At 46.3% G+C, this 23,181-nt stretch overlaps 1 protein-coding gene across 2 annotated transcripts in view; it reads right to left on the bottom strand.

The window, feature by feature from the left end:
* Positions 1-6,857: 6,857 nt before the first annotated feature.
* The window catches only part of UBAC2 (UBA domain containing 2), a 171,555-nt gene continuing 155,231 nt past the window's right edge, over positions 6,858-23,181 (bottom strand). Inside the window, exons 8-10 of one of the 2 annotated variants that reach the window (XM_049647498.1) lie at positions 21,342-21,464; positions 9,631-9,716; positions 6,858-8,023 (exon numbers count right to left, since the gene is read on the bottom strand). In XM_049647498.1, the coding sequence (XP_049503455.1) occupies positions 7,978-8,023; positions 9,631-9,716; positions 21,342-21,464 (255 nt within the window). In that variant the 3' untranslated portion in view covers positions 6,858-7,977. The remainder of the gene's footprint in view (positions 8,024-9,630; positions 9,717-21,341; positions 21,465-23,181) is intronic. The other variant, XM_049647497.1, reaches the window with a different exon arrangement.

The raw sequence follows: 23,181 nt of genomic DNA, 5'->3' as shown, positions 1-23,181 counted from the left end.
AGAGAGAGGGAGACACATGTCCGAAGCAGGCTCCAGGCTCTGAGCTGTCAGCACAGAGCCCAACGCGGGGCTCGAACCCATGAACCGTGAGATCATGACCTGGGCCGAAGTCAGACACTCAACCGACTTAGCCACCCAGGTGCCCCGGGAGAGAGAGAATCTTAAGCAGGCCCCACATTTGTAGAATCGGGGCTCAATCTCACAACTGTGAGACCATGACCTGATTGCAAATCAAGAGTCAGACGCTCAACTGACTGAGCCACCCAGGCACCCCAGGAGCTGTTTTTATAAGAACTAAGTGCAATGCTTTGGAAAGTTTCATGGATGTAAACTGCTAACAGAACCAAATCTGCTGTAAAAATAGGTGTGAGTGTGACAACTATGAGACATCAGAAAAATGTAAAAACCCAGGATGAAATGCACTCCTCTCTGATTGCTTCACTGAGTTCCCATGCTAGCTGTGATAGAGATCCAAAGTGGGACCTGTAATCCGTGCAATATGGGTGTGGATTTTGAAAGGTACAAGCTTCTAATCAGCACAACTATCATTAAAAATAAAAAGGCCTTAGCTCCAGCAACACCAGAAGATTGATGAATTAATTACACTGTCATGCTCTAACTTAAAATATTTAATATATGGGTTCTATATACATATACATGGGCATATATATTCACATCCAACATTAACTGAGTCAGTACCAGTCCCCAGCTTAAGGTAGGAGAGCTTCTGGGGCGCCTGGGTGGCTCAGTCCATTAAGCGTCTGACTCTTTATTTTGGCTTGTGTCGTGATCTCATGGTTTCTGAGTTTGGGCCCCACATGGCGCTCTGCACTGACAGCTCAGAGCCTGGTTAGGATTCTCTTTCTCCCTCTCTCTGCCCCTCCCCCACTCCCACTGTCTCTCTCTCTCCCTCTCTCTCTCTCAAAATAAATAAACGTAAAAAAAAAAAAAAAGATAGGTGGGCACCTGGGTGGCTCGGTTGGTTAAGCATCTGACTTTGGCTCAGGTCATGATCTTGTGGTTCATCGGTTTGGGCCCCGGCTCCAGATTCTGTGCTGACAGCTCAGAGCCTAGACCCTGCTTCAGATTCTGTGTCTCCCTCTTTCTCTGCTCTTTCCCCCATCGTGCTCTGTTTCTCAAAAGTAAATAAATGTGAAAAAAAAAAAAGAGATAAGAGAGCTTCTGCCATGTGCCATTTCTATTAAAGATAGTGGCCATTCTTTTAGAGGCTAGAGATTTATTTTATTTTATTTTATTTTATTTTATTTTATTTTATTTATGTGAATAAATTAAGCAATATATCCTTTTTTAAGATTAGAAAAAAAATTTTTTAAGTTTATTTAGACAGAGAGAGACTGTGGGTGCATGTGAGCGGTGGGAAAGGCGGGGGCGGGGGGAGAATCTCAAGCAAGTTCCACACTGTCAGGGCAGAGCTGATGCAGGGGCTCGAACCCACAAACCATGAGATCATGACCTGAGCCGAAACCAAGAGTTGGACCCCCAACAGACTGAGCCACCCTAAGACTGAGCCAGGTGCCCTAAGACTGTAGTTTTAAGTCATCTCTATATCCAGCATGGGGCTCCAACTTACAAGCCTGAGATCAAGAGTCACCTGCTCCACTGACTGAGCCCGCCAGGCGCCACCTTATTGTGTCCTCTCTCACTCACTCACTCACCCATTGGATGCCTGGCGCATGCGAGGAAAGCACAGCTCTTGCCCACAGGGGACTTATTACGGTTATTTCAGCCCTTGCAGGGAGGCACCCAGCAGAGAATCACTGGCGGTAGCAGAATCGCTGGTTAGCTGTCAGGTACACCAGGAGCATCTCTTAGCTCGGCTTCTAGGAGGGTCCCCTTAGAGGGCTGGGCCTGTGCTGAATGCTGCCTCCTGTTCTGTCAGGTGCTGGCTATGGGTCCCTGGCCCCTGACGCCAGGCCTGAGGAACCAGCCCCTCCCTTAGTCCCAGCAGATCCGTACCCTGCACCTCCATGAGGTGGAAGGCTCTAGACCCCATGTGGCTGCAGCATATGCAAGGATCAAGGTGGGTTAATTTCCACCCGAACCACAAGCCCAGGCCGGACATCACAGTCCAGGGGTGGCCTGGGTCTGGTGCTCCTTAAGGACATCTCTACCAGCTTTGGGCAGGAGGGATAAGGTTTGAGCCCATGCAGGAATCTCCTGGAAAGCATCAGAATTCCTGGGTGAGTCCTGAGGAAATGCTGTGCTCTGCACCCAGCCCCAGCAGGGGCTTGGCCAGAAGTGTCCTCACGGAAATGAGGGTGGGGGTGTGTGAGAAGTTCCCTTGGTGCTATTCCTCTGGGCTGCAGCCACACTCCACTGGTGGGGGCACTCCCAATGTAGGGGTGTACTAAGCCTCCTTGTCTGAACCCCCAGAAGTCTGCAAGCCCTGAAGAGGGATGCAAGATTTGTTTGGAGGGTTTGAACTTCGTATCGAGGATTTTATAATACAGAGGTGTACATATAACAGCATCTATGTAAGATGTTAAAAACAGACCCTCCTTTGCTCCATACCTTCTCCACTTCCTTCCCCTGCCCCCAAAATAATGATAACCCCCGAATTTGTTTCTATCATTTTGGAGTGGTTTTGAACTCTGAATTTAGAAATGTCGTGAGTATTTAACATGGCTCCTCATACAAACAATCAGGATCAAGAGGCTGGGAGTGGGTATTTGGCTCTATTTGTTGTTCTGTCCACATTCAGCCTGTCTCTTCCCAGACGGGAAAAGGGCTGGCCTTGGCCTGCTGGCTTTTCCAAGTATTTCCTTGACTTTTTTTTGCTTAAACAAAATAAGTGCGCTTTCTCCTTTTAAACAGGTGCTCAAGGCAGAGGCGGATGTGGACATCACATTCATCTTTGTGCAGATTTAAACACAACCTGGTCCCCACCTGCTGAGGAGGCAACATCTTAGCCACCACACCCCCTGGTGTGCAGATGTGGCCTGTTCTGGAAAGACTTCTGTGATTCTTGCAGCTTTATGCATATGAAAGACGGGTTAGTTCATAGGGACAGAAACAAGGGTTTTACAAGATCTGCACACATAGTAGGAGGCCGGACAGTTTTCAGATATAATGCAGCACTTCTGTCGAACATCATTACAAAATCTCACAATAAAACCTCTATACAAACAGCTGTTGAGACAGCAAAAGAGCAAAACCGACCACGGTCCCCTGCGAACAGGATGACAGAAAAGTCAGCTAGCTGGGCTGTTGGGGCACCTGGGGGCACAGCACATCTCTGAAGGTGCAGGGGGGACAGGAGAGGAGCTAGGAGCTGGGACCCCCTTTCCCACCGTGAAACAGGCCCTCAGCTTTGGTGTTCCCTGTGGCTTTCTGATACATTCTCCTCTTTACAGCCCAGCCTAGCGAGGGATTACCTGACATCTGCACTCTCAGTACTTAATTCAAGTGCTAAATTCAGAATAAGTCTCTAGAGACTGGCACCACAGGAAATCACAGCCTCTGTTTAAAGATTCCAAAGGCATCAGGAGTGCCTGGGTGGCTCAGTCGGTTAAGTGTCCGACTCTTGACTTTGGCTCAGGTCATGATGTCATGGTTCCTGAGCTGGAGCCCTGACTCCGCCTCTGTGCTGATAGCTCGGAGCCTGCTTAGGATTCTCTCTCTCTGCTCCTACCCTGCTCTCTCTCTCTCTTACTCTCAGACTAAATCAACTTAAAAAAATGTTAAAAGAAAAAAAAGATCTCAAAGGCATCAAATCCAGTCTGCCACTTGGGTTCCACCTGGCCACCGTGGAAAAGATAGCACACTCAGCTTTGCTGGTGGAAGCCACGTCAGCCGGGGCACTGAAGACTGAGCAAAGTGGCAGAAATCCAACTGAATGGGGTTCTCACATGCCTGGGCTGAGCACTGGGGATTGTGGAGGTTTTCTCTGGTGTGAACCACTGTGGGTGGCTGGGTTACCCTGCAATCTTTTTGCTGATGCTCCTTTTGCAGCAGCCAAGTGGAGGCCCTGGGATGTCTGGGTCCGGCCACGGCAGGGGGCAGGGTGGGGTGGGGTGGGGGGAATAGGGGGGCGGAGGGCGATACCCTCCTGGACAGCCTTGGAGCAGTCCCAGGGTCCCTAAGGCACTCTTGTATTTGGGTGAGAACCAGGGCGGGTCAGGGACCCCTGTGCCCTACGCCTTCTCAGGAGCGGCCTGCTCTCTCTGCCCTCTCCCGCCAAGTCTCTCCTCAGACCCCAGGGCAGCTCAGAACAGAGAGAAAGGGCACAGTGTGGGTTGGCCTGAAGGTACTACAAGGGGCGGTGTGTGCTGCTAGTTCCTGGGACCGTCTGAATTTGTCTAAATCTCTCAGGGCTCTGAAACTCCCACGACATATGGGGTCAGCAGACCAAAACACTACAGCTGATCAGCAAAAGTGGCCAACAAGCCTTTATCCACCTCTGGTTGGCCCCACGTCATCCACTCTCCTCAAGCTCCTGGCCCCTTGCCTTCCTGCTTTATTAAGAAGCCAGAAACTAGCACTTGAACTTCTTCAACTTTGCTCAAAGTTTACAACTCACCTCTAACTTCCTTAACTATCTCTGGTTCTGGAGGACAGAAGCCTTCTTCTTCGTTCCCAAGGCCAACCTCTCTTCACAGTTCTGATTATACCCCTTCCAGGGCCTACAGCTCCGGTCTCTCATCACCAATTTGGTTACCTTGACCCACAAGCTGACCCAGGAACAGTGTCCCTGCCCTGTCTCCTCCCTCCACACATTTCCCGGACCAGTGCACACAGCCGACCTCTGCTCTCTCTCCTGTTCTCTGTTCCAGCTCTTGTTGCTGGCATCCGCCATCGCTGGGCTGACACTAACCCCCCTTTCCCTGCAGCACTGCAGATGGGCCCCCTATGCTCACCTCCTCCACTAGAAATGCAGGAAACTAACCCTCTTCTTTCCTCTCTCCATATTCTGTCACCTGCCTTCCTCTGTGATCCCCAGAGCAGGACTCCGGATCTCTCCCCTCTTTCCAGATTCATTTTCCACATCTGGTGCCCACTCTCCCAGCCCCCAGGCTCCCAAGCCTTGTCTTGAAATCCCAACTCTACTGGGGCACAGCCATTTAGCTAGTGTGGGTTCTCCATGAGATAGCAAGCAGGTTAGCAAATTCACATGATTCTGGTAAGTCTTCTTACATGAGAGACTGAAGTTTGGGAACTAAAATTTTAGTCTGAGCCAGAAGGCAATTTTGATATTCTTGGTCTGTCCCTTTACAAACACACTACAGGGGTTAGGGGATTCTGAAAAATAAACTTTGATTCTCCCAAATTAAATATCACTTCAGCTACCTGAGTAAAAAAAAAAAAAAAAAAAAACCCTCAAGTTTATGATTTAGACCCTGTCATTTGCACTTGAGAAGCACTGTGGCAGAAATCTACACTCAGGGACTCAGACAAAGTTCTAGGTGCTACTGTGGAATGCGTGCATTCACAATTTTATGCTCAATTTCCTTGAAATTATTTTCCTTTTGGAATCCCAAACCCGGTCCAAGCTGATGAATCAGAACTCCAAAGGCAGAGTCTCCTTAATTTGAGGAAGAGGGGGTGGTTCACAACAGACAACAACTTTTTCCTTCTTCCTCTTGTCAAGTGGAACTGGCTTACTTGAAAATGAAGCCCGATCTGTTGCTGCCATTTGCACAAAGTCAAATGTCTACATGAACTTTTCTAGACGTCAGGAAACCAAGCCAACGGCTCGCTGATGCCCCCGCCTGGCACGCGTCACTATGCATCAAACACAAAAGGTTTCTCTTTGCGGGGGTGGGGGGTTGGGGGGGGTGTCCCATCAGCCCCAAAGATTTCTGGGGGTCTTGACAGGATGCGGGGTATTTTTGGGTATTCAAACCTGCAACCGGTGGCTGTTGGGTCAAAATCTGCAGGAAGCAGCAGTGGGCCAGCGATGGGAACTCCAGCCAGGTCAAGAGGACGTGCCCAAGACTGAAGAGTCGGATGTGTGTGGGGTTGGGGAGTGGTCGGGATCGGGATGATCTGGGGGGTGGTGACTAGGAAGGTGGCAAAGGCCGGGCAGTCATATGAAAAGGATGGAAGCTAATGGAAACTTGGCAACTACAGGCAGCTGGGAAAGAGGCTGGAAGTCAGGAAAAGCCTGAGGGGGTCTCCCAGCTCTGCCACTGTTAGGTGCAGGGCTGTGGCCACACGGCCAGCACTGCCTCAATTTACACTAAATTATACTTCCTGCCGTGGAAGGGTGCTTGGGCTCCTTGGGCAGGATGAGGGTCTCTGAGGTGTGATCACCTCTGCTTGAGGCCTCACAGTGGGCTCCTCCCCGTGGGGCTCTCTGCCCCCATCCTCTGTGAGATGCATGGAGAAGCCTCAGGTGAGTGAGCACTACGCCGGTGGTTTGGTGTGACTTTGCTCAGTGCTGTTTGAGAAAAGGGGTATCGAAGATGGCGGATCTCTGGACGCGGGGCGCTGTCTCCTGGGACCCCTGCACCGGAAGGTCAGGGGTGGATCCAGATGGGCTCAGAGGTTAGTACTTGCATACACCTCTGTGCTGGGAGCCACTGGCCTGGAATGCAGCTGCAGATGCCCGCTGCCGTCCCTTCAAGCTGACAAGAGACACTTGGAACCACCTGGGCTCCCAAGTCATCCCAACTCCCCGTTCCGAGCAGCCTGATGCCCTAACAAGCCTACGGATGAGGCCTCACGGGGCCAGCGTTACAGGAACAAAGGGGCCTTTTCTCTCACTTCCAAAGAAAAAAAAAGCACCCAAATCTTCTGAAGAATGATGAGCATTGGCAAAAAAAATGTTTTATATTTGATAAATTACACAGCTTAGAACAAAGATTTAGGTAAGTCGAATAAAAAATACCGCAAAGTAAAACACATTAAAAACTTTATTATAAGTATTACACTTGTCCAAATTTGCATCAATTTGATACATTTCTGCTCATTTTGCAGAACGTAGGAGTCACACAATTGCCTTTCCCACCTCTGCCTCCCTTCGGCCTGGGCCCGTGTCCTCCGCTGTGTGCCCTGCCTGCAGCGGAAGTCCTGATGCGCCCGGGCCGGGGAGGACGCGCCTCCAGCGCAGTGGGCCCTGTGGCTGTTCCAGGGCTGAGCCCCTGCTCTCTCCATCCTGTTTCCACGTCCAGCCTGAGAGGCTAACTGTAGATGTTCTGAGCAAAAGGAACCCCAGCTAAGTTTCACAGAGTTTTCCAGAACCTTGAATCAGTACTTGATGATCATTATTTCTTAATGGAGGTGAGGGAAAGGGAGTTGGAAAGATTCCCTGGACTGAAATGGGCCGGAACAGTGTGGATAGGGTTTGGTTCTCTGTTTCTCCCTTCACACTCAGGCCTGGCCAAGACTGTGTGCAGCAGACATGCCCTGCTCACCCCCTAGGAAAGGTGGACACCAAACAGCCACTGAGGCTTGAAAGCAAATTTGAGGAAAAAAACAGTGATGAGAAAAAGTCCATAAGGAATATTTTGCCATGTTCTTCCTGAATAACATTCCCCTTTGTCCAGTGGTAGCATTTATGATCAGATATAATGTAGGAGGATCCATTATAGTAAAAAGAATATTACAGTAACTTCCCATCAGCGGTGCTATTCAATTGCTTACAGAAACCTGCAACTTTAATGTATTTTAAACACATCAGGAATGAGTGATGATTTTCCAAACTAAGGAAAATGCCCAATAAAAAAATACAGAAAATACATGCTAGTTTAATGGCAAACTTATTTTCGATACTCTTTTAACAGCAGTGATCTTGGAATTAAGGGAGGAGCAGCGGGGACCGCCCTTTGCCCACGAGAACATGGGAGACCATCAGCGCCAGAGAGCGTGACCTCAGGCTGATTCAGTAGCCGGGCCGGTGCCCGCCCGCTGTGGGCGGCAGCTTGGCCAGTCTGTGTGTCGCTGCCCAGGACCCTCAGTGCTGCAGCAGGAAGTTGGTAGCCACATTCAGGTCATTATTTGAAGCTCTCAGGGCTTCTAAAGCATCACCCCTGGAAAATCCCATCTCCATGAGCCGCGCAACCTGAAAACAAACAAAACCAGAAACGTGATGAGGCTGAGGACCCTGCTACTAATCCATCAGCCCCCCAGGTGCTCTTCAGGAGAGTTTTGCAGAGAAGGTTAAAAAAAAAAACAAACCCTAATTTTCATTTCAGTGTGAAATAGGATTAAAAAAAATTTTTTTAACAGGCACATTTTAAAGTGCTTAACGTATGGCTAATAAGTGTAATTATCTCATTTAACTCTCATTTGAGAGACCAGGAATGAGTCTCCAAGGGTCAAGCGACCCGCCAGGACCAGCAGAGGGTGGACGAGCCCGTGGGGTGTGGCCTGGAAACCCAGTCTGCACAGCAGCCCCACTCACACGACTCTGCACGCCCTTTCAGCGTCAGGTGGGATTCCCGCGAACAACTTCTCCAAGTCACGTTTCCTTGTGCGTGTGAACAATCGCTTAGTTGAACATTAATTTCTGATGCTGGCAGACACCGATGACAAAAATGTGTGCAGGTTCTTGGAATCACACGGCCAGGGAAGGAAAACCTGCCATGTGAGGTGCAGCATTTGCTAAGGTCCTGGCTGCGGGGGCTCTCCAGGCAGCAGCCGTCCGCACCGGGAGGTGAAGCCTGGGGCAGAACCAGGGGGAAGGACGTAGCGAAAGTCACCAAGGGTAGGATGAGGCTTGCATTTTCGTGACCACAAATCCTGAATCTGTAAACACAGAGGTTTCCTGCACTTTCAGCATAGGATTTCCATGAAGCAGGCAGTGCCACTGAAATTTAGGCATAACCTATTTTCCCATTTACAAATGTATTATAAATAGATCTATGACGCCAGACCAGCCAAAGGAAGCTATTCTTTGTACGTATGTTGAAACATACTTTTGTAAGTTTTGTAACACATGTTGAGATTTTCCCCACGTGTGGGTTAAAGAGGCTCTTGTGGACTGAGGACTTGGTCACCACTTCTGATCCTTCCTGTAGAAAATAGTGCCCTTGGTACAAAGTGTATGGAAAATGCCTGATGCTGCGGGGGTCGGGGTGGGTTGTGGGCAGGGCTGGGGGAAAGGAGTGAGGAGGAGGCCGGGGGGGGGGGGGGGGGGGGGGGAAGGTGGGGAGCCCAGTGGGTGGCAGGGGAGGAGATGGGAGTAAGCTCTCTGCCCTGCCCACACCCAGACCCCTCGTCCCTCAAGGAGCCTCAGGGAGACAGATGCTAACCGAGCTGAGCAGAGGCAGACATGCAGGTGACACTTCTGAGAGGCGGGTTCTAGCTCGTGTTTTCCAAACCGAGGCTGTGATCCCTCACGAATGCGTCATGAACACTCAGTGGGTTAAGAGGAGCATTAAAAAATGTATGCAGCGAGGGCCCTCCTTCCAGAAAGCTTCCTTTCCGTTCTCCACACGCACACACGTGTCTGCTGCAGGCATCTCTTGCTGTGGGCTGTGGCGAGACACCTGACAGCTGTTTTCTGAAGGGACGCTTGGTGCCTGGGAAAAAGGCCGTCACATGTGGGAGACCCACTCCCCGGGCTGGGGGACAGTGTGGACAGAACGGCAAGAATCTTCTGCTTTCATTTCCTGCTCAAGGAAAGAACCACCTTTCCCAGAGTATCACAAACACTCCCTCACTTACTGGCCAAGATGGACAGTTCTTCCTCCACAGAAGCAGAATCTGCCTCTCGCTGTCATCCGTGGGACTTCAAAGGTCCTAATTTCACCCTTTCAAGTAACAGAAAACAATCCTAGTCCCTTTCCTGGGTGAAGCACTTTGAAGGTCTGAAGGCCGTCCTCCCCCATCTTTCTTGCTCCAGGCCAGCGCCCCAGCTCCTGGTCTGGCTCAGGTGCCGTGGAACCCTCTCCTGCCTTTACTGCCAGGGTCCCTCTACCAGAAGGCTCTTTTCCTCTGCCCTTGGCCTCGGCAGCTCCTCTTCATCCACTGACTCTGGGGGCACCTGGCCCTTTCCCATTCTCCCAGACCAGAAGGAAGCCCAGACAAAAAGTTCTGTGGCTCCACTGACCTGTGTCCTGGGCTCCTTGTCACTGTGTTGTGAGTCTCCTGAGAACAGGGGCCGGGGCTGCTTTCTTCATTCCTGTGCTCCAGGATCCATCTCTGTCCAGTGAAGCGCCCCACCCCCCCACTGCTCTCCCGTTGCTGCTGTCCTGTGCTCGCAGCCCTTGTCACAGCAGTGGAACACTTCGGCAGCGTGCACACGTGTGTGTGTGTGTATGGGCATGTGCCTGTGCTCGTGTGCATAACCACACCATCCCAGTGTGGCCAGTTACCCTGACGCCTACTGAAAACACTCCCTGGGCTTCTCAAATCCTACTCTGTAAGTTTATATTTGATCTTCTGGGTTTAGGACTGCACACATCTGTTAAATTCCCTCTGGTCATTTTCTAGCCAACCAAAACGAAATTTCAGTTTATTTATTTTTAATTTATTATTATTTTTTTAATGTTTATTTATCTTTGAGAGACAGAGTGAGTGTGAGCAGGGGAGGGACAGAGAGAGAGAGGGAGACACAGAATCTGAAGCAGGCTCCAGGCTCTGAGCTGTCAGCACAGAGCCTGATGCAGGGCTCGAACCCATGAACCATTGTGATCATAACCTGGGCTGAAGTCGGATGCTTAACCAACAGAGCCACCCAGACACCCCTAATTTCAGTTTCAATTCTGTTGTCTCCTAGGTTATTCAGATCCCTCAAAATTTTATCACCCCCGAACTGGAGTAGCAAACCTCTATAATGTCCCCGTTAAATGACTGATGAAAATGTCAAGCAGGCAAAAATCAAAGGTAGGGCCCCAAACTCACTACAGACCTCCCTTTCTATTCAAGTGGCTGACCAACTTTTTTTTGGTCTTTTCAGAGATTTTTAACTGGTTTAAAGCCCACTTCATATTATTATCCATTCCACATGTCACCAATGTATCTCTTACAGTCGTCAGATGTCTTGATGACATCCTGTGTGAGCAGGAGTAGGGTGGTGTCGACAGACCACAACACTCTTCTTAACACTCAAGTCATCTGATGCTCTATTTTAGGCTCTGCCAGACGTGAAACATCAATTTTGCCATTTGATTACGAGGATCCACATTTTCCTCTTTCCTTGGGGGGATTTCAAACAGTATGACCCGCCCTGCTTTCTCTACCCCGAGCAGCATACTCAAGGACCTGGGCTGGGCACACGTCAAATCCAGGTGATCCTTCCTAGGTCATTTCCTGGACTGAAATAACCTTTAATGACGTTTATTCCAGTAACTGACAGTTAAGAACCACTATCTTTAGTGGAGCTAATGTGGCCCAGGAGGAGGTGGGCAGCTCCACCTGCCTTCTCTCTGTTACCACAAACACGACGCTACCACCCAGCAATGTGGCGGTCCTTAACGACTTCAGTTTGGCTCACGCGACATTCACGATCACCGCTTTGTCACCGTTAGTGCTTCAAGCACAGCTAAAGACTGGCTGCTTCTTGGCACCTCGCCAGCAGGAATAAAAGTATCTATTTGCCAAATCGTGATTCATACCAGAGCTGATGGCGTGTGAGCCAGACCCCCACCGCCAGAAGGTGAGGGTGCTAGGCCACAACTTCCATCTGGTGCTTGAGTCTTCCCTCCACGGACTCTGAATTTGGCTTGGAGGCTGATGATGGGCTGGCCACATAGGCCACCAAGGCACAGCTCCAGCATGGGCTGCACCACCTTGGAGGGGACCCCTCAGGCCTTCGACGGCCGGGTCGTGTCCTACATACATACGCGATGTCGGTGTGGAGAAGCCTTCTCTGCACGTGAGGCTTCCTCCCGAGTTCACTCAGTCTCTCAGAAACGAACAACCACACGTGCACCATTGCTGGTTTTGGCAACTGGGCCGTGTTTTTCACAGGTTTTGCTGAGAAGCGTGTTTGCTGTACTTAGAAGCTTGCGGCAGGCCGCTGGCTGTCCATCCTCTGGAGGCCGGCAACCGTGCCCCTCTAGCCAAAGCTGGCTTTCTGCATTGTTTAGGGGTGAGAAGAAAAGTGTGACTGCAGAATTTTCACGGCGGAACCACCTGGTGCTTTAACCAGATGAAAAAACAAAGTAGAAATAATGTTAACAATTCTTTTTAAAAACTGAACAATTACACTAAGAAAGTGTATCTGTATTGAGAGGGCACCTGTTGGGATGAGCACTGGGTGTTGTATGGAAACCAATTTGACAATAAATTTCATATATTAAAAAAAAAAAAAAAAAAAAAAGAAAGTGTATCTGTACGTTTCCTCTGGTGTCCCAAATAGTAAACATCTAAGGAAAAATGAAATTGTATGCTTGGGCTTAGGAATGTGGACAATAATCAGCCAGAAAAGACGAGAAGCAGAGAGACAGCAGGTTCAACAGGTGTTTTCTAACTGCTGGCATCTCTCAGTGGAGGCTGCCTGGAAGGGGGCTGTGCACCCCACTGCTGTCCTTTCTTGGGAGCTGGTTCAAAGCTCACATCCAGATATAAGAACTGGAGCCGAACTGGGGATCTCCAGCTCCTCTGGGTGGCAGAACAATCTCGTTATCATGTAACAATTATAACAATGCAGCCTTTACTTGTCGTGGACTTATAGTTCCCTGTGCGGAGAAGCCCAACTTGCCCAGTGCTAGCGCACTCTGTCATTGTCTCTGTGTGAAGGTTGCATTAGCACGTGAAGCATGAACTCCTGTGCTCAAATGGCAGAAAGAGAAAACCAAGACCTATGCAGACCTGTGGTCAGATGCGCAAATACACACAGGCTTCCCAAAGTGCCCAATTCCTTCAAAGAAAAACACAGAGGAGGCTGGCAGCCATTTTAGATGTTACCCAAGTGCCAGAGAGTCATCCCAGCCACCACTGCTGGGAGGAGTGAGCCTGTCAGTGGGCAGGGAGAGTCTGAGCTCTGGGCTCAGGCTCCCATACGCCATGTATTCACCGCGTGAGTCAGGTGGGCCACTACACCGTGGGCTCTCAGTGCTCCCACAGTCTGGCGATAAGAGACGTGAGTGAAGGACCTGGCCTGGTCGCCTGGTAGCTGGCGCCTGACAGGTGCTCAGTGAGCACGGCCCCCTGTCATAATTCTCACCCTGCTGAAGACTGACTGGCCCAGGTGTGCGAGTCCTTCCCTGTGACCCTTGCGGCCTCAGTTCAGAGGTTCCCACAGCCTGACAAAACCACCCCTGGCTTTGGTTTTCAGCATTCACTTGAGCTGCTTTCACTTTACTTGCTTTATATCCTTTGCTGGTCGAAACACTGATGTGTGTTTTACAATGATCAAGCGGATGCGTGTTCTCAGGGAGCCCCAGTGAGCACTGAGCGGCTGGGAGGAGAGTGTTGGGCAGAAAATCGGCCCTCCCGGGACGCTCGGTCAAACACGGGGTTCAAGGTGAAATTCGCCCTCATGTACACATCCTGCCACAGTTAAACACAGCCACGCCAGAATGATTTGTTACATATTTCCAGTGTTTAAATGGCACATGCAAGAACTGGCCTAAGAAAACTAACATGGTGAGCCCAGATGAAGTAGAAAAGATAGGAAAAATCTTTTCTTAAAAGGTGAGCATAAAATTCTAAAAGCCCACATTATTTTAGTGACTCTTAGAAAACTTTGTATTTGTATACATTCTAGCAAATATTCAGCTGTGATGATTATATAAATAATGGTATTTACAGATACTCAGTTCACCTCCCTCCCCATCCAAGGCATATATATTAGCCACATAACACATCAAATCACACTGGAAACCTAATTTGTTTCCTCTACAGGCTGTTTCTTGTCTTTTTAGTTCAGCTCTTGGAATGAGAGCCATCTGTTACCTGATTAGATAGAACGTCCATGGGAAGAGAAAAGTCCATGGTCTTGACTATAAGATAAAAATACAAAAACACCTCCTGATCGGTTTAAGTCAAGTTGTGGACACTATAGGAATGTCATTCATTCACCGAACGTTCACAGACTCCCCAAGGGTCTGTGTGAAGTATCCGCGGTGAGCTGGGATGAGTGATTTCCGTGTTGTCTGTCTTCCCCGGCAGGCAGACGGCGAGCTCCGTGGGGGCTGGGACTGTGCCTGCTGTGTCCCCCACCTGACACAGAGCCTGGCACACAGAACGTGCCCAGCAGTGGCTAGAGAAGGAGTTTCAGTTTAGTGATGTAAGTTCTTTAAGTAACTGACTGTCTGCTGGGGGAAGACCACCAATAAACAGCTTGGAGCCGGAATGATAAAGCTGGTAAAACACTCAGGACGCTGCACACACCCGCTGCCACCATGAGACCTGCAGATGCACACCTGGTGTCTCAGTCAGTCTTGGACTGGCTGGCTTTGCAGTGGTCTGTCTGGGAAACTTACCAAAAAAAAAAAAAAAAAAAAGGCCCATAGAATTTTCTGAAAAGCATTTCTTTCAACATTTCTTCTCCATCTTGGAGCACAGTAAGTCCCCTCCTTCTGCTCATGCATCACAGGGAATCTTCTGTCTAAACATTCTCACCACAGAACATCAGAATAGAGTTCATCTGGGTTTCTAGTCTAAACAAAATAATCCTTTTCTCTATTTGCTTTAAACAGTAATTGGGTTATAACATGCAGAGTGTTAGGCCCTCCTGTCTCCCACATCCCTCATTCATAAAAACAGAAGGTGCCTGAGTGTAACCCCAGACGCCTGTCTTCTGTAACTGAAGGCTTGGCTTTCTAGAGGAAGGTTCAGAGGTATCTCTGCGTAAGGGTCGGCAATGAGGGGTGGGCACTGGAATTGTAGCCTAGCCGTGTGGCACATCCCCCCAGCGACCTGTGACTCTGCTGGCAGCTCTTGGTCAAGGGCCCCTGGCCCCCCGTGTGCCAGCCCCACACAAGGCAGGGAATGCGGACAGGAGCAGGTGCCGCAGGTGAGCTCTCCCACCACCGATGGCAGTGCTCTGAAGACACACAAGGCAGAATGAGTTTTTCCTAGAATACGTTTTCCAAAGAAAGACCCTGTTGAACAAGAAAAGAAACCTATAGGGATGGAAATAAATCCCTATCAGTTTTCCTTTCCTTAGAAAAAACAAAAAACAAAAATAAAAAACAAAAAACAATCCTCGATGATTTGGAACATGTGGGCCTCCGATCTCGAGGTAATTCTCACTCAAGAAAATAAATGAAGTCCTACTTTGCCTTCTACCGACGATGCAACTACTCTCTGGCACCAGTGAATCAGGATGTTCATCCCAATGAAACATGGCAATTCCTCTCAGTGACATACTCCTCTTGTTTTGTTCAAGTGAAGACTGTGGTTTTCTTTAACTTCCCTTTAGCTAAGGGTGTCAAAAACAAACGGTTTTTGGGTTCTACTTCCCAAATTCTGACGCTTGCAGGAAGTGATGCCCACCTGAATGATGCCCGCCCCAATCCCACGCTGGTTGCCCCCTCACGGCACAACACCATCTGGGCCACACGCAGGCTCTGCCGGGAGGAGCACCCCAGCAGAAGTCTTGGGGATGTGGCTCACCCTTCCCTCCCCTTCATTATAACAACCATGTTGCCGCTCAGGGCAAGCTGACTCTCCTACCTCATGGCTTCCCCACTGCAAGTGCACGGTCAGGTCACCTGTGGTTCAGTGTGCTTCTCTCCCCTGGATACCTGGCCATTCCCCTCCTCCTCAGAAATGCTGAACCCCTTTGATCACACACATTGGGGGAGTGGATGGTTTCTGGTTATTTTATGCTCCTGTCTGGCTACAGGCGCTCAGAGGCCCCTTATTTTTGCATTTCTGCTTTGCTCAGGCTTTGGTACTGAGAAGGCCCTCACAATAGACTGGATGAGCTCCACTGCTTATATCTTTTAGAAGACACAGCAGAATGAGGCACCACCCCCCCCCCCCGAGTTGGTTAATTATTTGACTGCCACACAATATTTCATTCTAACACAGTTAGCTTTGCTATTCTCTGAGAAAACCTACTTCCAGCCTACAGATGGAAAAGTCTGACATAATACCACTCTCACACCTTCACGTTTAGCCCTGCTCTAACCACGGTCGGGCACCTTCTGTGTGTCAGGCTCCGTGTGGCATGGGAAACAGGAAGAGATGGGATTAGCCCTCATGGAGCTCGCCATCACCAGGGAAATAAAAGCTGAGTCACTGCTGGACCAATTCCCAACTCACAATTATAAATACACAGAAGTACAAAGTGTACCCCCAAATACATACATGTTAGTGAGGGGGAACTGTTTGTATCAGGTGAGTTTTTATGGTGACAGTGGTGAAGATTCTGGAGAAGGGAAGAGAGAAGAAAACCTCACTAAGATTAAGATTCTCCTGACTAAATGCATTTTGCTATTTATCAGCTAAGACTGAAAGTGTTCTGTGTGCTGAAGGCCATTCTCTCTCTAGTTGGGTCAATGAATATTTTGGACAACATGAGTGGAATCCACAGGACGGGTCTCACGTATTATCAACTTACTAAGCAAGAGTCTCATAAGCACTCGTAAGCATATTTCCTGGGCAGGGATGGAATAAGTTACATTATGGTTATAATACGCCCCTTCCTCCATGGGTAGTCCACCCTCCAGGGGAACCCCGTGATGTGACTCCCGGTTTAAGATCCTGCCATGGTTCCTCAGGGCCTACAGCATAGAAGTGGGAGTTCACACCCGGTGGCAGGACTATGGGAGCTGGCCCCGCCCCCTGCACTGGCGGTCCTTTCTTAGTTTCAGTGGCACTGGAATACTTCTGCACAGTTGACTAGAGATGTCGCTGAGCCTGGCTCCCCATACCGGGCTCTGCACCACTTGAGGTCAGGAAATTATGCCTTATTTATCTCTGTATTTCAAGAACCTAGCCCAGTGGCCAGCCTGATGCAGAACAGACAGCTGGTAATTCTTGGCTGATTAGGAGGTAAAGAAGTGTGACGGGAAGGCAGGAAGCTGGAATCTGTACCAGTCCATTTATCTTCCCTCTGTTGAGCCCTAGCTTGGTTTAGTCCTGCTTAATTTCCTTGTCCGTTTTTACCTATGTATTCCATTAAGGATAAACTTAAGGGTCATTTTCTAAGCATAGAAGGGTTCAAGAAAGACAAACTTGGTAAGTTTTTTCCTCCTTTGATTAAAAAAAAAAAGTAGGAGGCTAATGACAGAAGTTCATTGTTATTTTTGACTATAGGTGTAATATGAAAATCCCTGTTTAAAAAGAAAAGAAGAAAGAGAAATGGAATAACGTATATATTTCTTTTTAAGATATTAGACATTTGAGCACATTTTATTATTAAAAAGAGTTTTTATAGGGTGGCACTTGGTTTTGACAGATTCTTAAAAGGGGCTGGGGCTGGGGGCACCTGGGTGGTTCAGTCGGTTAAGCATCTGACTTCAGCTCAGGCCATGATCTCATGGTTTATGAGTTCGAGACCCACATTGGGCTCTCTGCTGTCAGCACAGAGCCTGCTTCGGATCCTCTGTCTCTTTCTCTCAGCCCCTCCCTCACTTGCTCTCTCTCTCAGAAATAAATAAACATTAAAAAAATTGTTTTAAAACGGGGGTTGGCTGGGGACGGCATCTTCAAGGGACACTAAACTGGCAAAGGTGTTGAGTCCACTTGTTGAAAAACAGTAGACTGTGAAGACCCAAAAATTCAGGAACTTACCAACAGCAGAAGTAGAAAAAGTGGCAAAATTTTTCTATGGCTGTATGTTAGACTATTATGAGATGTAATAAGAGATGCACATTCATTCTTAGAATATTCTTTGTTTTCCGAACTGAAAGAACTCTCACTAAAATTCCTTAAGTACTTTTTTTACATCAGAAAAACGGAAAACAATAGTTTTCATTGTTCTTGACTTAGAAAATTATTAAGTTCCCTAATGCATTAAAATTGCATGACTCTGATATTTAAAAGATACAGCACATTTAATTGAAGAATTAAGCATCGAGAGGTTTTGTCCATCCAAGCTATCTTACTACGTTACTAATAGATAATATTTTAGATAGTGTCTAGCCTCAACAAACTAACCAAGAGATTATATATTAACTATACATTTCTAAACATTGTTGTCAATGTCCTGAGGGCAAGAACATTTTTTCCCCTCTTTTAAAGCTTGGCTAGCACCTATCGCAAATATTGCCAAGGGTCTACATAATAAACAATGCCAGGGAAGAACCTGGGTTTTAGGGCAATGACAGTCTGTAATGACCATTTTCAGGAAAATTAATAAACACAAGAAACAAGGTTTAGAAAATCAATGATGAATAAGGAAGCATATGTTAAAAACAGCCTCTCACATATTTACATCTTTTCATACCAGAGCAAGGAAGAAGTTAATGCTGTTTAAACTGATAATGACAACATGTTAACCTGCTGTCATTCTGGGAGGATCAAGGAAAATGATTCATTAAAAAACCCTGAAGACTTCAATTACACACATTCTCCTTATTGTTATTTTTGACACTTTTTTTTTTGAAAGTGCCAACACAAAGAGCTATCTCACCTTAAATACCTCATATCCTTAACGGTCTGTGAGGAATGTGACTTGTGGTTCTAGCACAAGTAAGTAAACAGTAATATAACAGAACTCTTTCTTTTTACCTGAATTTGAGAGCATTAGCTTATTTTTGAATCTGTTATCATAAATATCTTACAAAATGAGTTACTGGGCTTTATTTTCATAGCTACAGGGATAACATTTTTATAGAAATTCTCTAAGGGCACCAAGGTGGCTCAGTCAGTTAAGTGTCCGACTCTTGGTTTCCTCTCAGGTCATGATCTCACGGTTTCATGAGTTGAAGCCCCACATCAGGCTCTGTGGGGATTCTCTGTCTCCTCTCTCTGTCCCTCCCCTACTCATGCTGTCTCTGTCTCTCTCCAAATAAATAAATAAACTTAAAAAAAAATTCTCTAATGGACGTGGAAGAAAACTGGCTCCTTCCTGCACCTCTTACAGTCCTGAGGAGCCATGAAAATGATCAGTCTGAGTGAGAAATTGTGAGGGGGCAAGCCGGATCAATTCATCAGGCACATTCAACTGGGTTCTTTCCAAGGCGTTTACGGTGGCCTAATCCAGGGTGGCCGTGGGAGCTCTGACCAGAGGCCCCTCATGAATTCCAGAAAAAGTCAGGATACAGCTTTGCCACACAGACTGGGTGCCCTGGGTCCAACTGACCTTTATGTCCTCTGGGGACAGGGGTGGTGATGGCCTGGACGGTGTGACCAGCTATGAAAGGCTGCACCTGATTTATTTGATGAGTAGACAACAATGTATGTAGAAGGAAATTTAAAAGTGCAATGCTTCTCTACAATGCTCTAAACTTCTTTCACAGATTTTTTTTTTTAACTTTCTAGTTTGAAATAATCTCACACTTCTAGAAAAGTTTCAAGAACAGTACCTAGAACCAATTACTTTTCATCCAGATTCGCTGTTACTTTGCCACAGCTGCGTTCCCTCTCTCTCTCCCTTGGTCTATATGCTCTCTCACTTATTCTTCCTGAAACATTTGAGATTAAGTTGCACATACCATGTCCCTTTACCTCTAAGTACTTCAGTGTGTATTTTTCAAGAATAAGAATATTCTCTTTCCTAATCACAGTCCATATAGATACCAAATCGCAGACACTGAACATTAATATAAAACTATGATCTAATCCACAGTCCAATTTCATCAACTGGCTCTAAAATGTTTGTTCACCAAAAATGCACTGCATTTCAGGACAGAATGGACTGCATTTCTGGATCACATCTGACATTTCGTTAACATGCCTCTTTGTCCCCTTTAATCTGGAACAGCTTGCGGCATGAGTATTGTTGAAGAATATGGGTCAGATATTTTATAGAATGTCCCTCAAACTGGTTTATCTGCTTTCTCTTTATGATCAAAGTTACGGATTTTTTATTGTAAGACATAACTGATGTGTCCTTCCAGGACATGCCAGCAGCCTCTCTGTTCCATTACCCGTATACTGATTCTGATGATGTGGTTAAGCTGGTGCCCAGTTTCTCCACTATATAGTTAACTATTTTCCTTTTGTAATTAATAAGCAACTTTTGGGGAGATACCTAGAGATTATATAAATAGCCTGTTCTTCAGATATTGATGATTTGTCCCTGAGTTGACTTTTACTCTGATAGTTGCAAAATTATGATTTTCTAATACCATCCACAATCCTCTCTACTTATTTCTTTACATTCCTTTTCCCTGTGGATGCATATACCTATATAAAAATTTATCTCCTAACATCAGTATGAGCTCATGGATTACCCCCCTGCCCAGTGGATTATATTAAGTACTGTCCTTACTTACTTTGATACCCAAATCTGATGTCCCAAATTTGGTCACTGGGACACCCTCAAGCTGGCTCTGGTGTCCTTGGGACCTGAACCCTTAGTTATGAGAGTACTTCCTTAATTCCTTGCATGGTGGTCCAGGGTCATCTTGTTCCTTCCCAACCCTGGGCCTGGGACCCACCATTTCTCTCAAGAAGCTTGTTTCTGTCAGTGGGCCAACATATTTGGAGATGACATCTGGGCAGCAGGTGTGGTCAGTGTTACTGGGATGCCACTGCTTCTGATTCCTTTAGGTTGACAGAGCTAAAACACATGCACACACACACACACACACACACACACTCTTATTAAATCACGAGTTTATGCTGATACCTCTAATTCCAATCCAACCCTACAGGGTTCTTCCTTGCTCTCCCTTTTCTGTATTTGTATTATTCTTCTTCTACAGTAAGATCAACCTATTTCCTCATCTGCTTAAATCTATAATACAACCAACATAATTTCAGAATTGCTATACTCATACTCCCGTGAAAATAAACCTAGGAAGAGCTTAAGATTTCTTTGCAATCCTTTTTTTTTCTTTAGAATGAGGGCATGTTATGTTCAAAAGTTATAAAAATTAATTTTTCCCTCTCTCCTATGTTATTCATTTAAAATACAGTTGGATCTTTTATTTGTTTCTTTTTAGTTTTACAGCACTCCCTATTGTTGATTTGCTTTCTGTGAAACATTGTGAAACATTAACCTGATTCCTAAGTCAAAACCATACAAAAGGTTCTCTCAGAGAAGCACCACCCCTCCTGTCCTCCAGTCCTGTTGTTTCCTACCCCTTACGGAGAACAAACCTCAGTAGTTTCTTATATGTATAAAGTATTATAGATTTCAAAATAAGTGATCACAATGCATTTTTTTTTTTTCAAATTATGCCTTCCTCAAACTTATAAGATCCTCAGTAGCTAATAAAGGCCCAAGTGTCATCACTGTTAGCAGTGGTTTAACTGTTCTCAAAATCTTTGCATTCATATGCTTGATTTCTTTCAAGTCTTGTTCACCAAAACTCTTTTTAAATTTGAAACACAGGTTTAGGGTAAGTACCAGTGTTACTGATTACCTGTTCCTCAGAAACCTCTAGAGGAGGAGATGCTTGTTGTTCAGACCGCCGATCGTCCTGATAGTTTACATTTCGTCGCTGACGTAAAGGAGGGAAAAGACGATTCCAATTGATCATTCCTCCCTAAAAACAGACCAATACACAATCATCAGACACAGAAGAGAACCATCTTATTAATGCTTGGAAGTGCCTTTTCTTGCCATGAGGTCACATGTAGAGACTGGGAAATAAAAGACTGGTCTGCTGAATGCAAGCCGTCCAAACCCTACAGCATCACACTGCTATAGTAAAATAAAATAAAATAAAATAAAATAAAATAAAATAAAATAAAATAACCCATGTTTTTAGCTATCTGCCAATATTTTATCAATTTATATCTTCTCTATTTCTAGATTTAGGAAAAATTACAGACTAAGACAACATGAAAATTTTCCTACTATGAACATCTAAAAATGCTAGACAAAATAAAAGAATATTTCACATGTGTAGTTGAACATAGAAGGAACAAATGGAGGCCCCAACATCCCCAAAACAAGTGCTGGAAAACCAGAACAGTAAGCAAGCAAGCTGCCAGGGGTGGGGCTGTATGGGCGAGCACATCCTGCTAACCTAGAACCACTTGGGTTTCATCATCTATTTGGGTTCAGGTGCTGAGATCTCGAGTATGAAAGAGGTAGTGACTCTGAGCTTATGACCTACGTAGAGGCACAACCCTCAAATGGCAACAACACCCTCAGTGAAAGAGAAGATGAGAAAAAAACAAACCCGAAAGGTAGTTTCTCTGAGGGAGAGGGCAGTAATCTTGGCCTGCCTGAGAATTAAGAAATAAGAAATGAGAAATCTGAGGTTGAAGTTACATGAAAAATGTCTTTTAAAAACCCATCAAAACTGACACAAGAATTGGTTCCGGGATAGAGCTGGGATATATCTAAGGAGCCAAGCAAAAGGAAATGTAAAATTACTCTAGAGGGCCACTCTCTTACCCTGGGATTACATGGGATTTATAGCTAAAACTCCAGTTGGGAAATACCTAGAATTCCAAATTCAAAACCCACGAGGAAAAAACCCATCATAAGCAAGGCTCAGTGTGTAAAATAAATAGAAGGATTAGATCCTTAGTGTCTAGGAATCAAAAGCACTGGCACTTGGTCTATGATAAAGGAGACATTACAAGTCAGAAGGAAGAGGACACATCATTTAATAAACAGCAATGGGACACATGGCTACATGGAAAAAGATAAAATTAGACTTTACTTCATACCATATACAAAAAGAAGTTTATTGAAAAAAATAAACTTAAAGATTTAGATTACACCAATACATGGAAAGACATTCTATGCTCATGGATTGGAAGAACAAATATTGTTAACATGTCTATACTACCCATAGCAATCTACATATTTAATGCAATCCCTATCAAACTACCAATGGCATTTTTCACAGAACTAGACCAAACAATCCTAAAATTTGTATGGAACCACGAAAGACCCCAAATAGTCAAAGCAATTGTGAAAAACAAAACAAAACAAAACAAAACCGAACAAAACTGGAGGCATCACAATTTCATACTTCAAGTGCTATTACAAAGTTGTAGTAATCAAAACAGTATAGTACCAGCACAAAAATGGACACAGAGATCAACGGAACAGAACAGAAAGCCCAGAAATGAACCCAAAGTTATACAGTCAATTAATCTTTGACAAAGGAGTTAAGAATATATGATGGGAAAAAGGCAGTCTCTTCAACAAATGGTGCTGGGAAAATCGTTCAGCTACATGCAAAAGAATGAAACTGGACCATTTTCTTACTCCATACACAAAAATAAACTCAAAATGGATTA

This window comes from Panthera uncia (genome assembly GCF_023721935.1).
Source record: "Panthera uncia isolate 11264 chromosome A1 unlocalized genomic scaffold, Puncia_PCG_1.0 HiC_scaffold_16, whole genome shotgun sequence".
NCBI classification, from domain to species: domain Eukaryota; kingdom Metazoa; phylum Chordata; class Mammalia; order Carnivora; family Felidae; genus Panthera; species Panthera uncia.
This window is presented reverse-complemented; position numbering and strand designations above follow the sequence as displayed.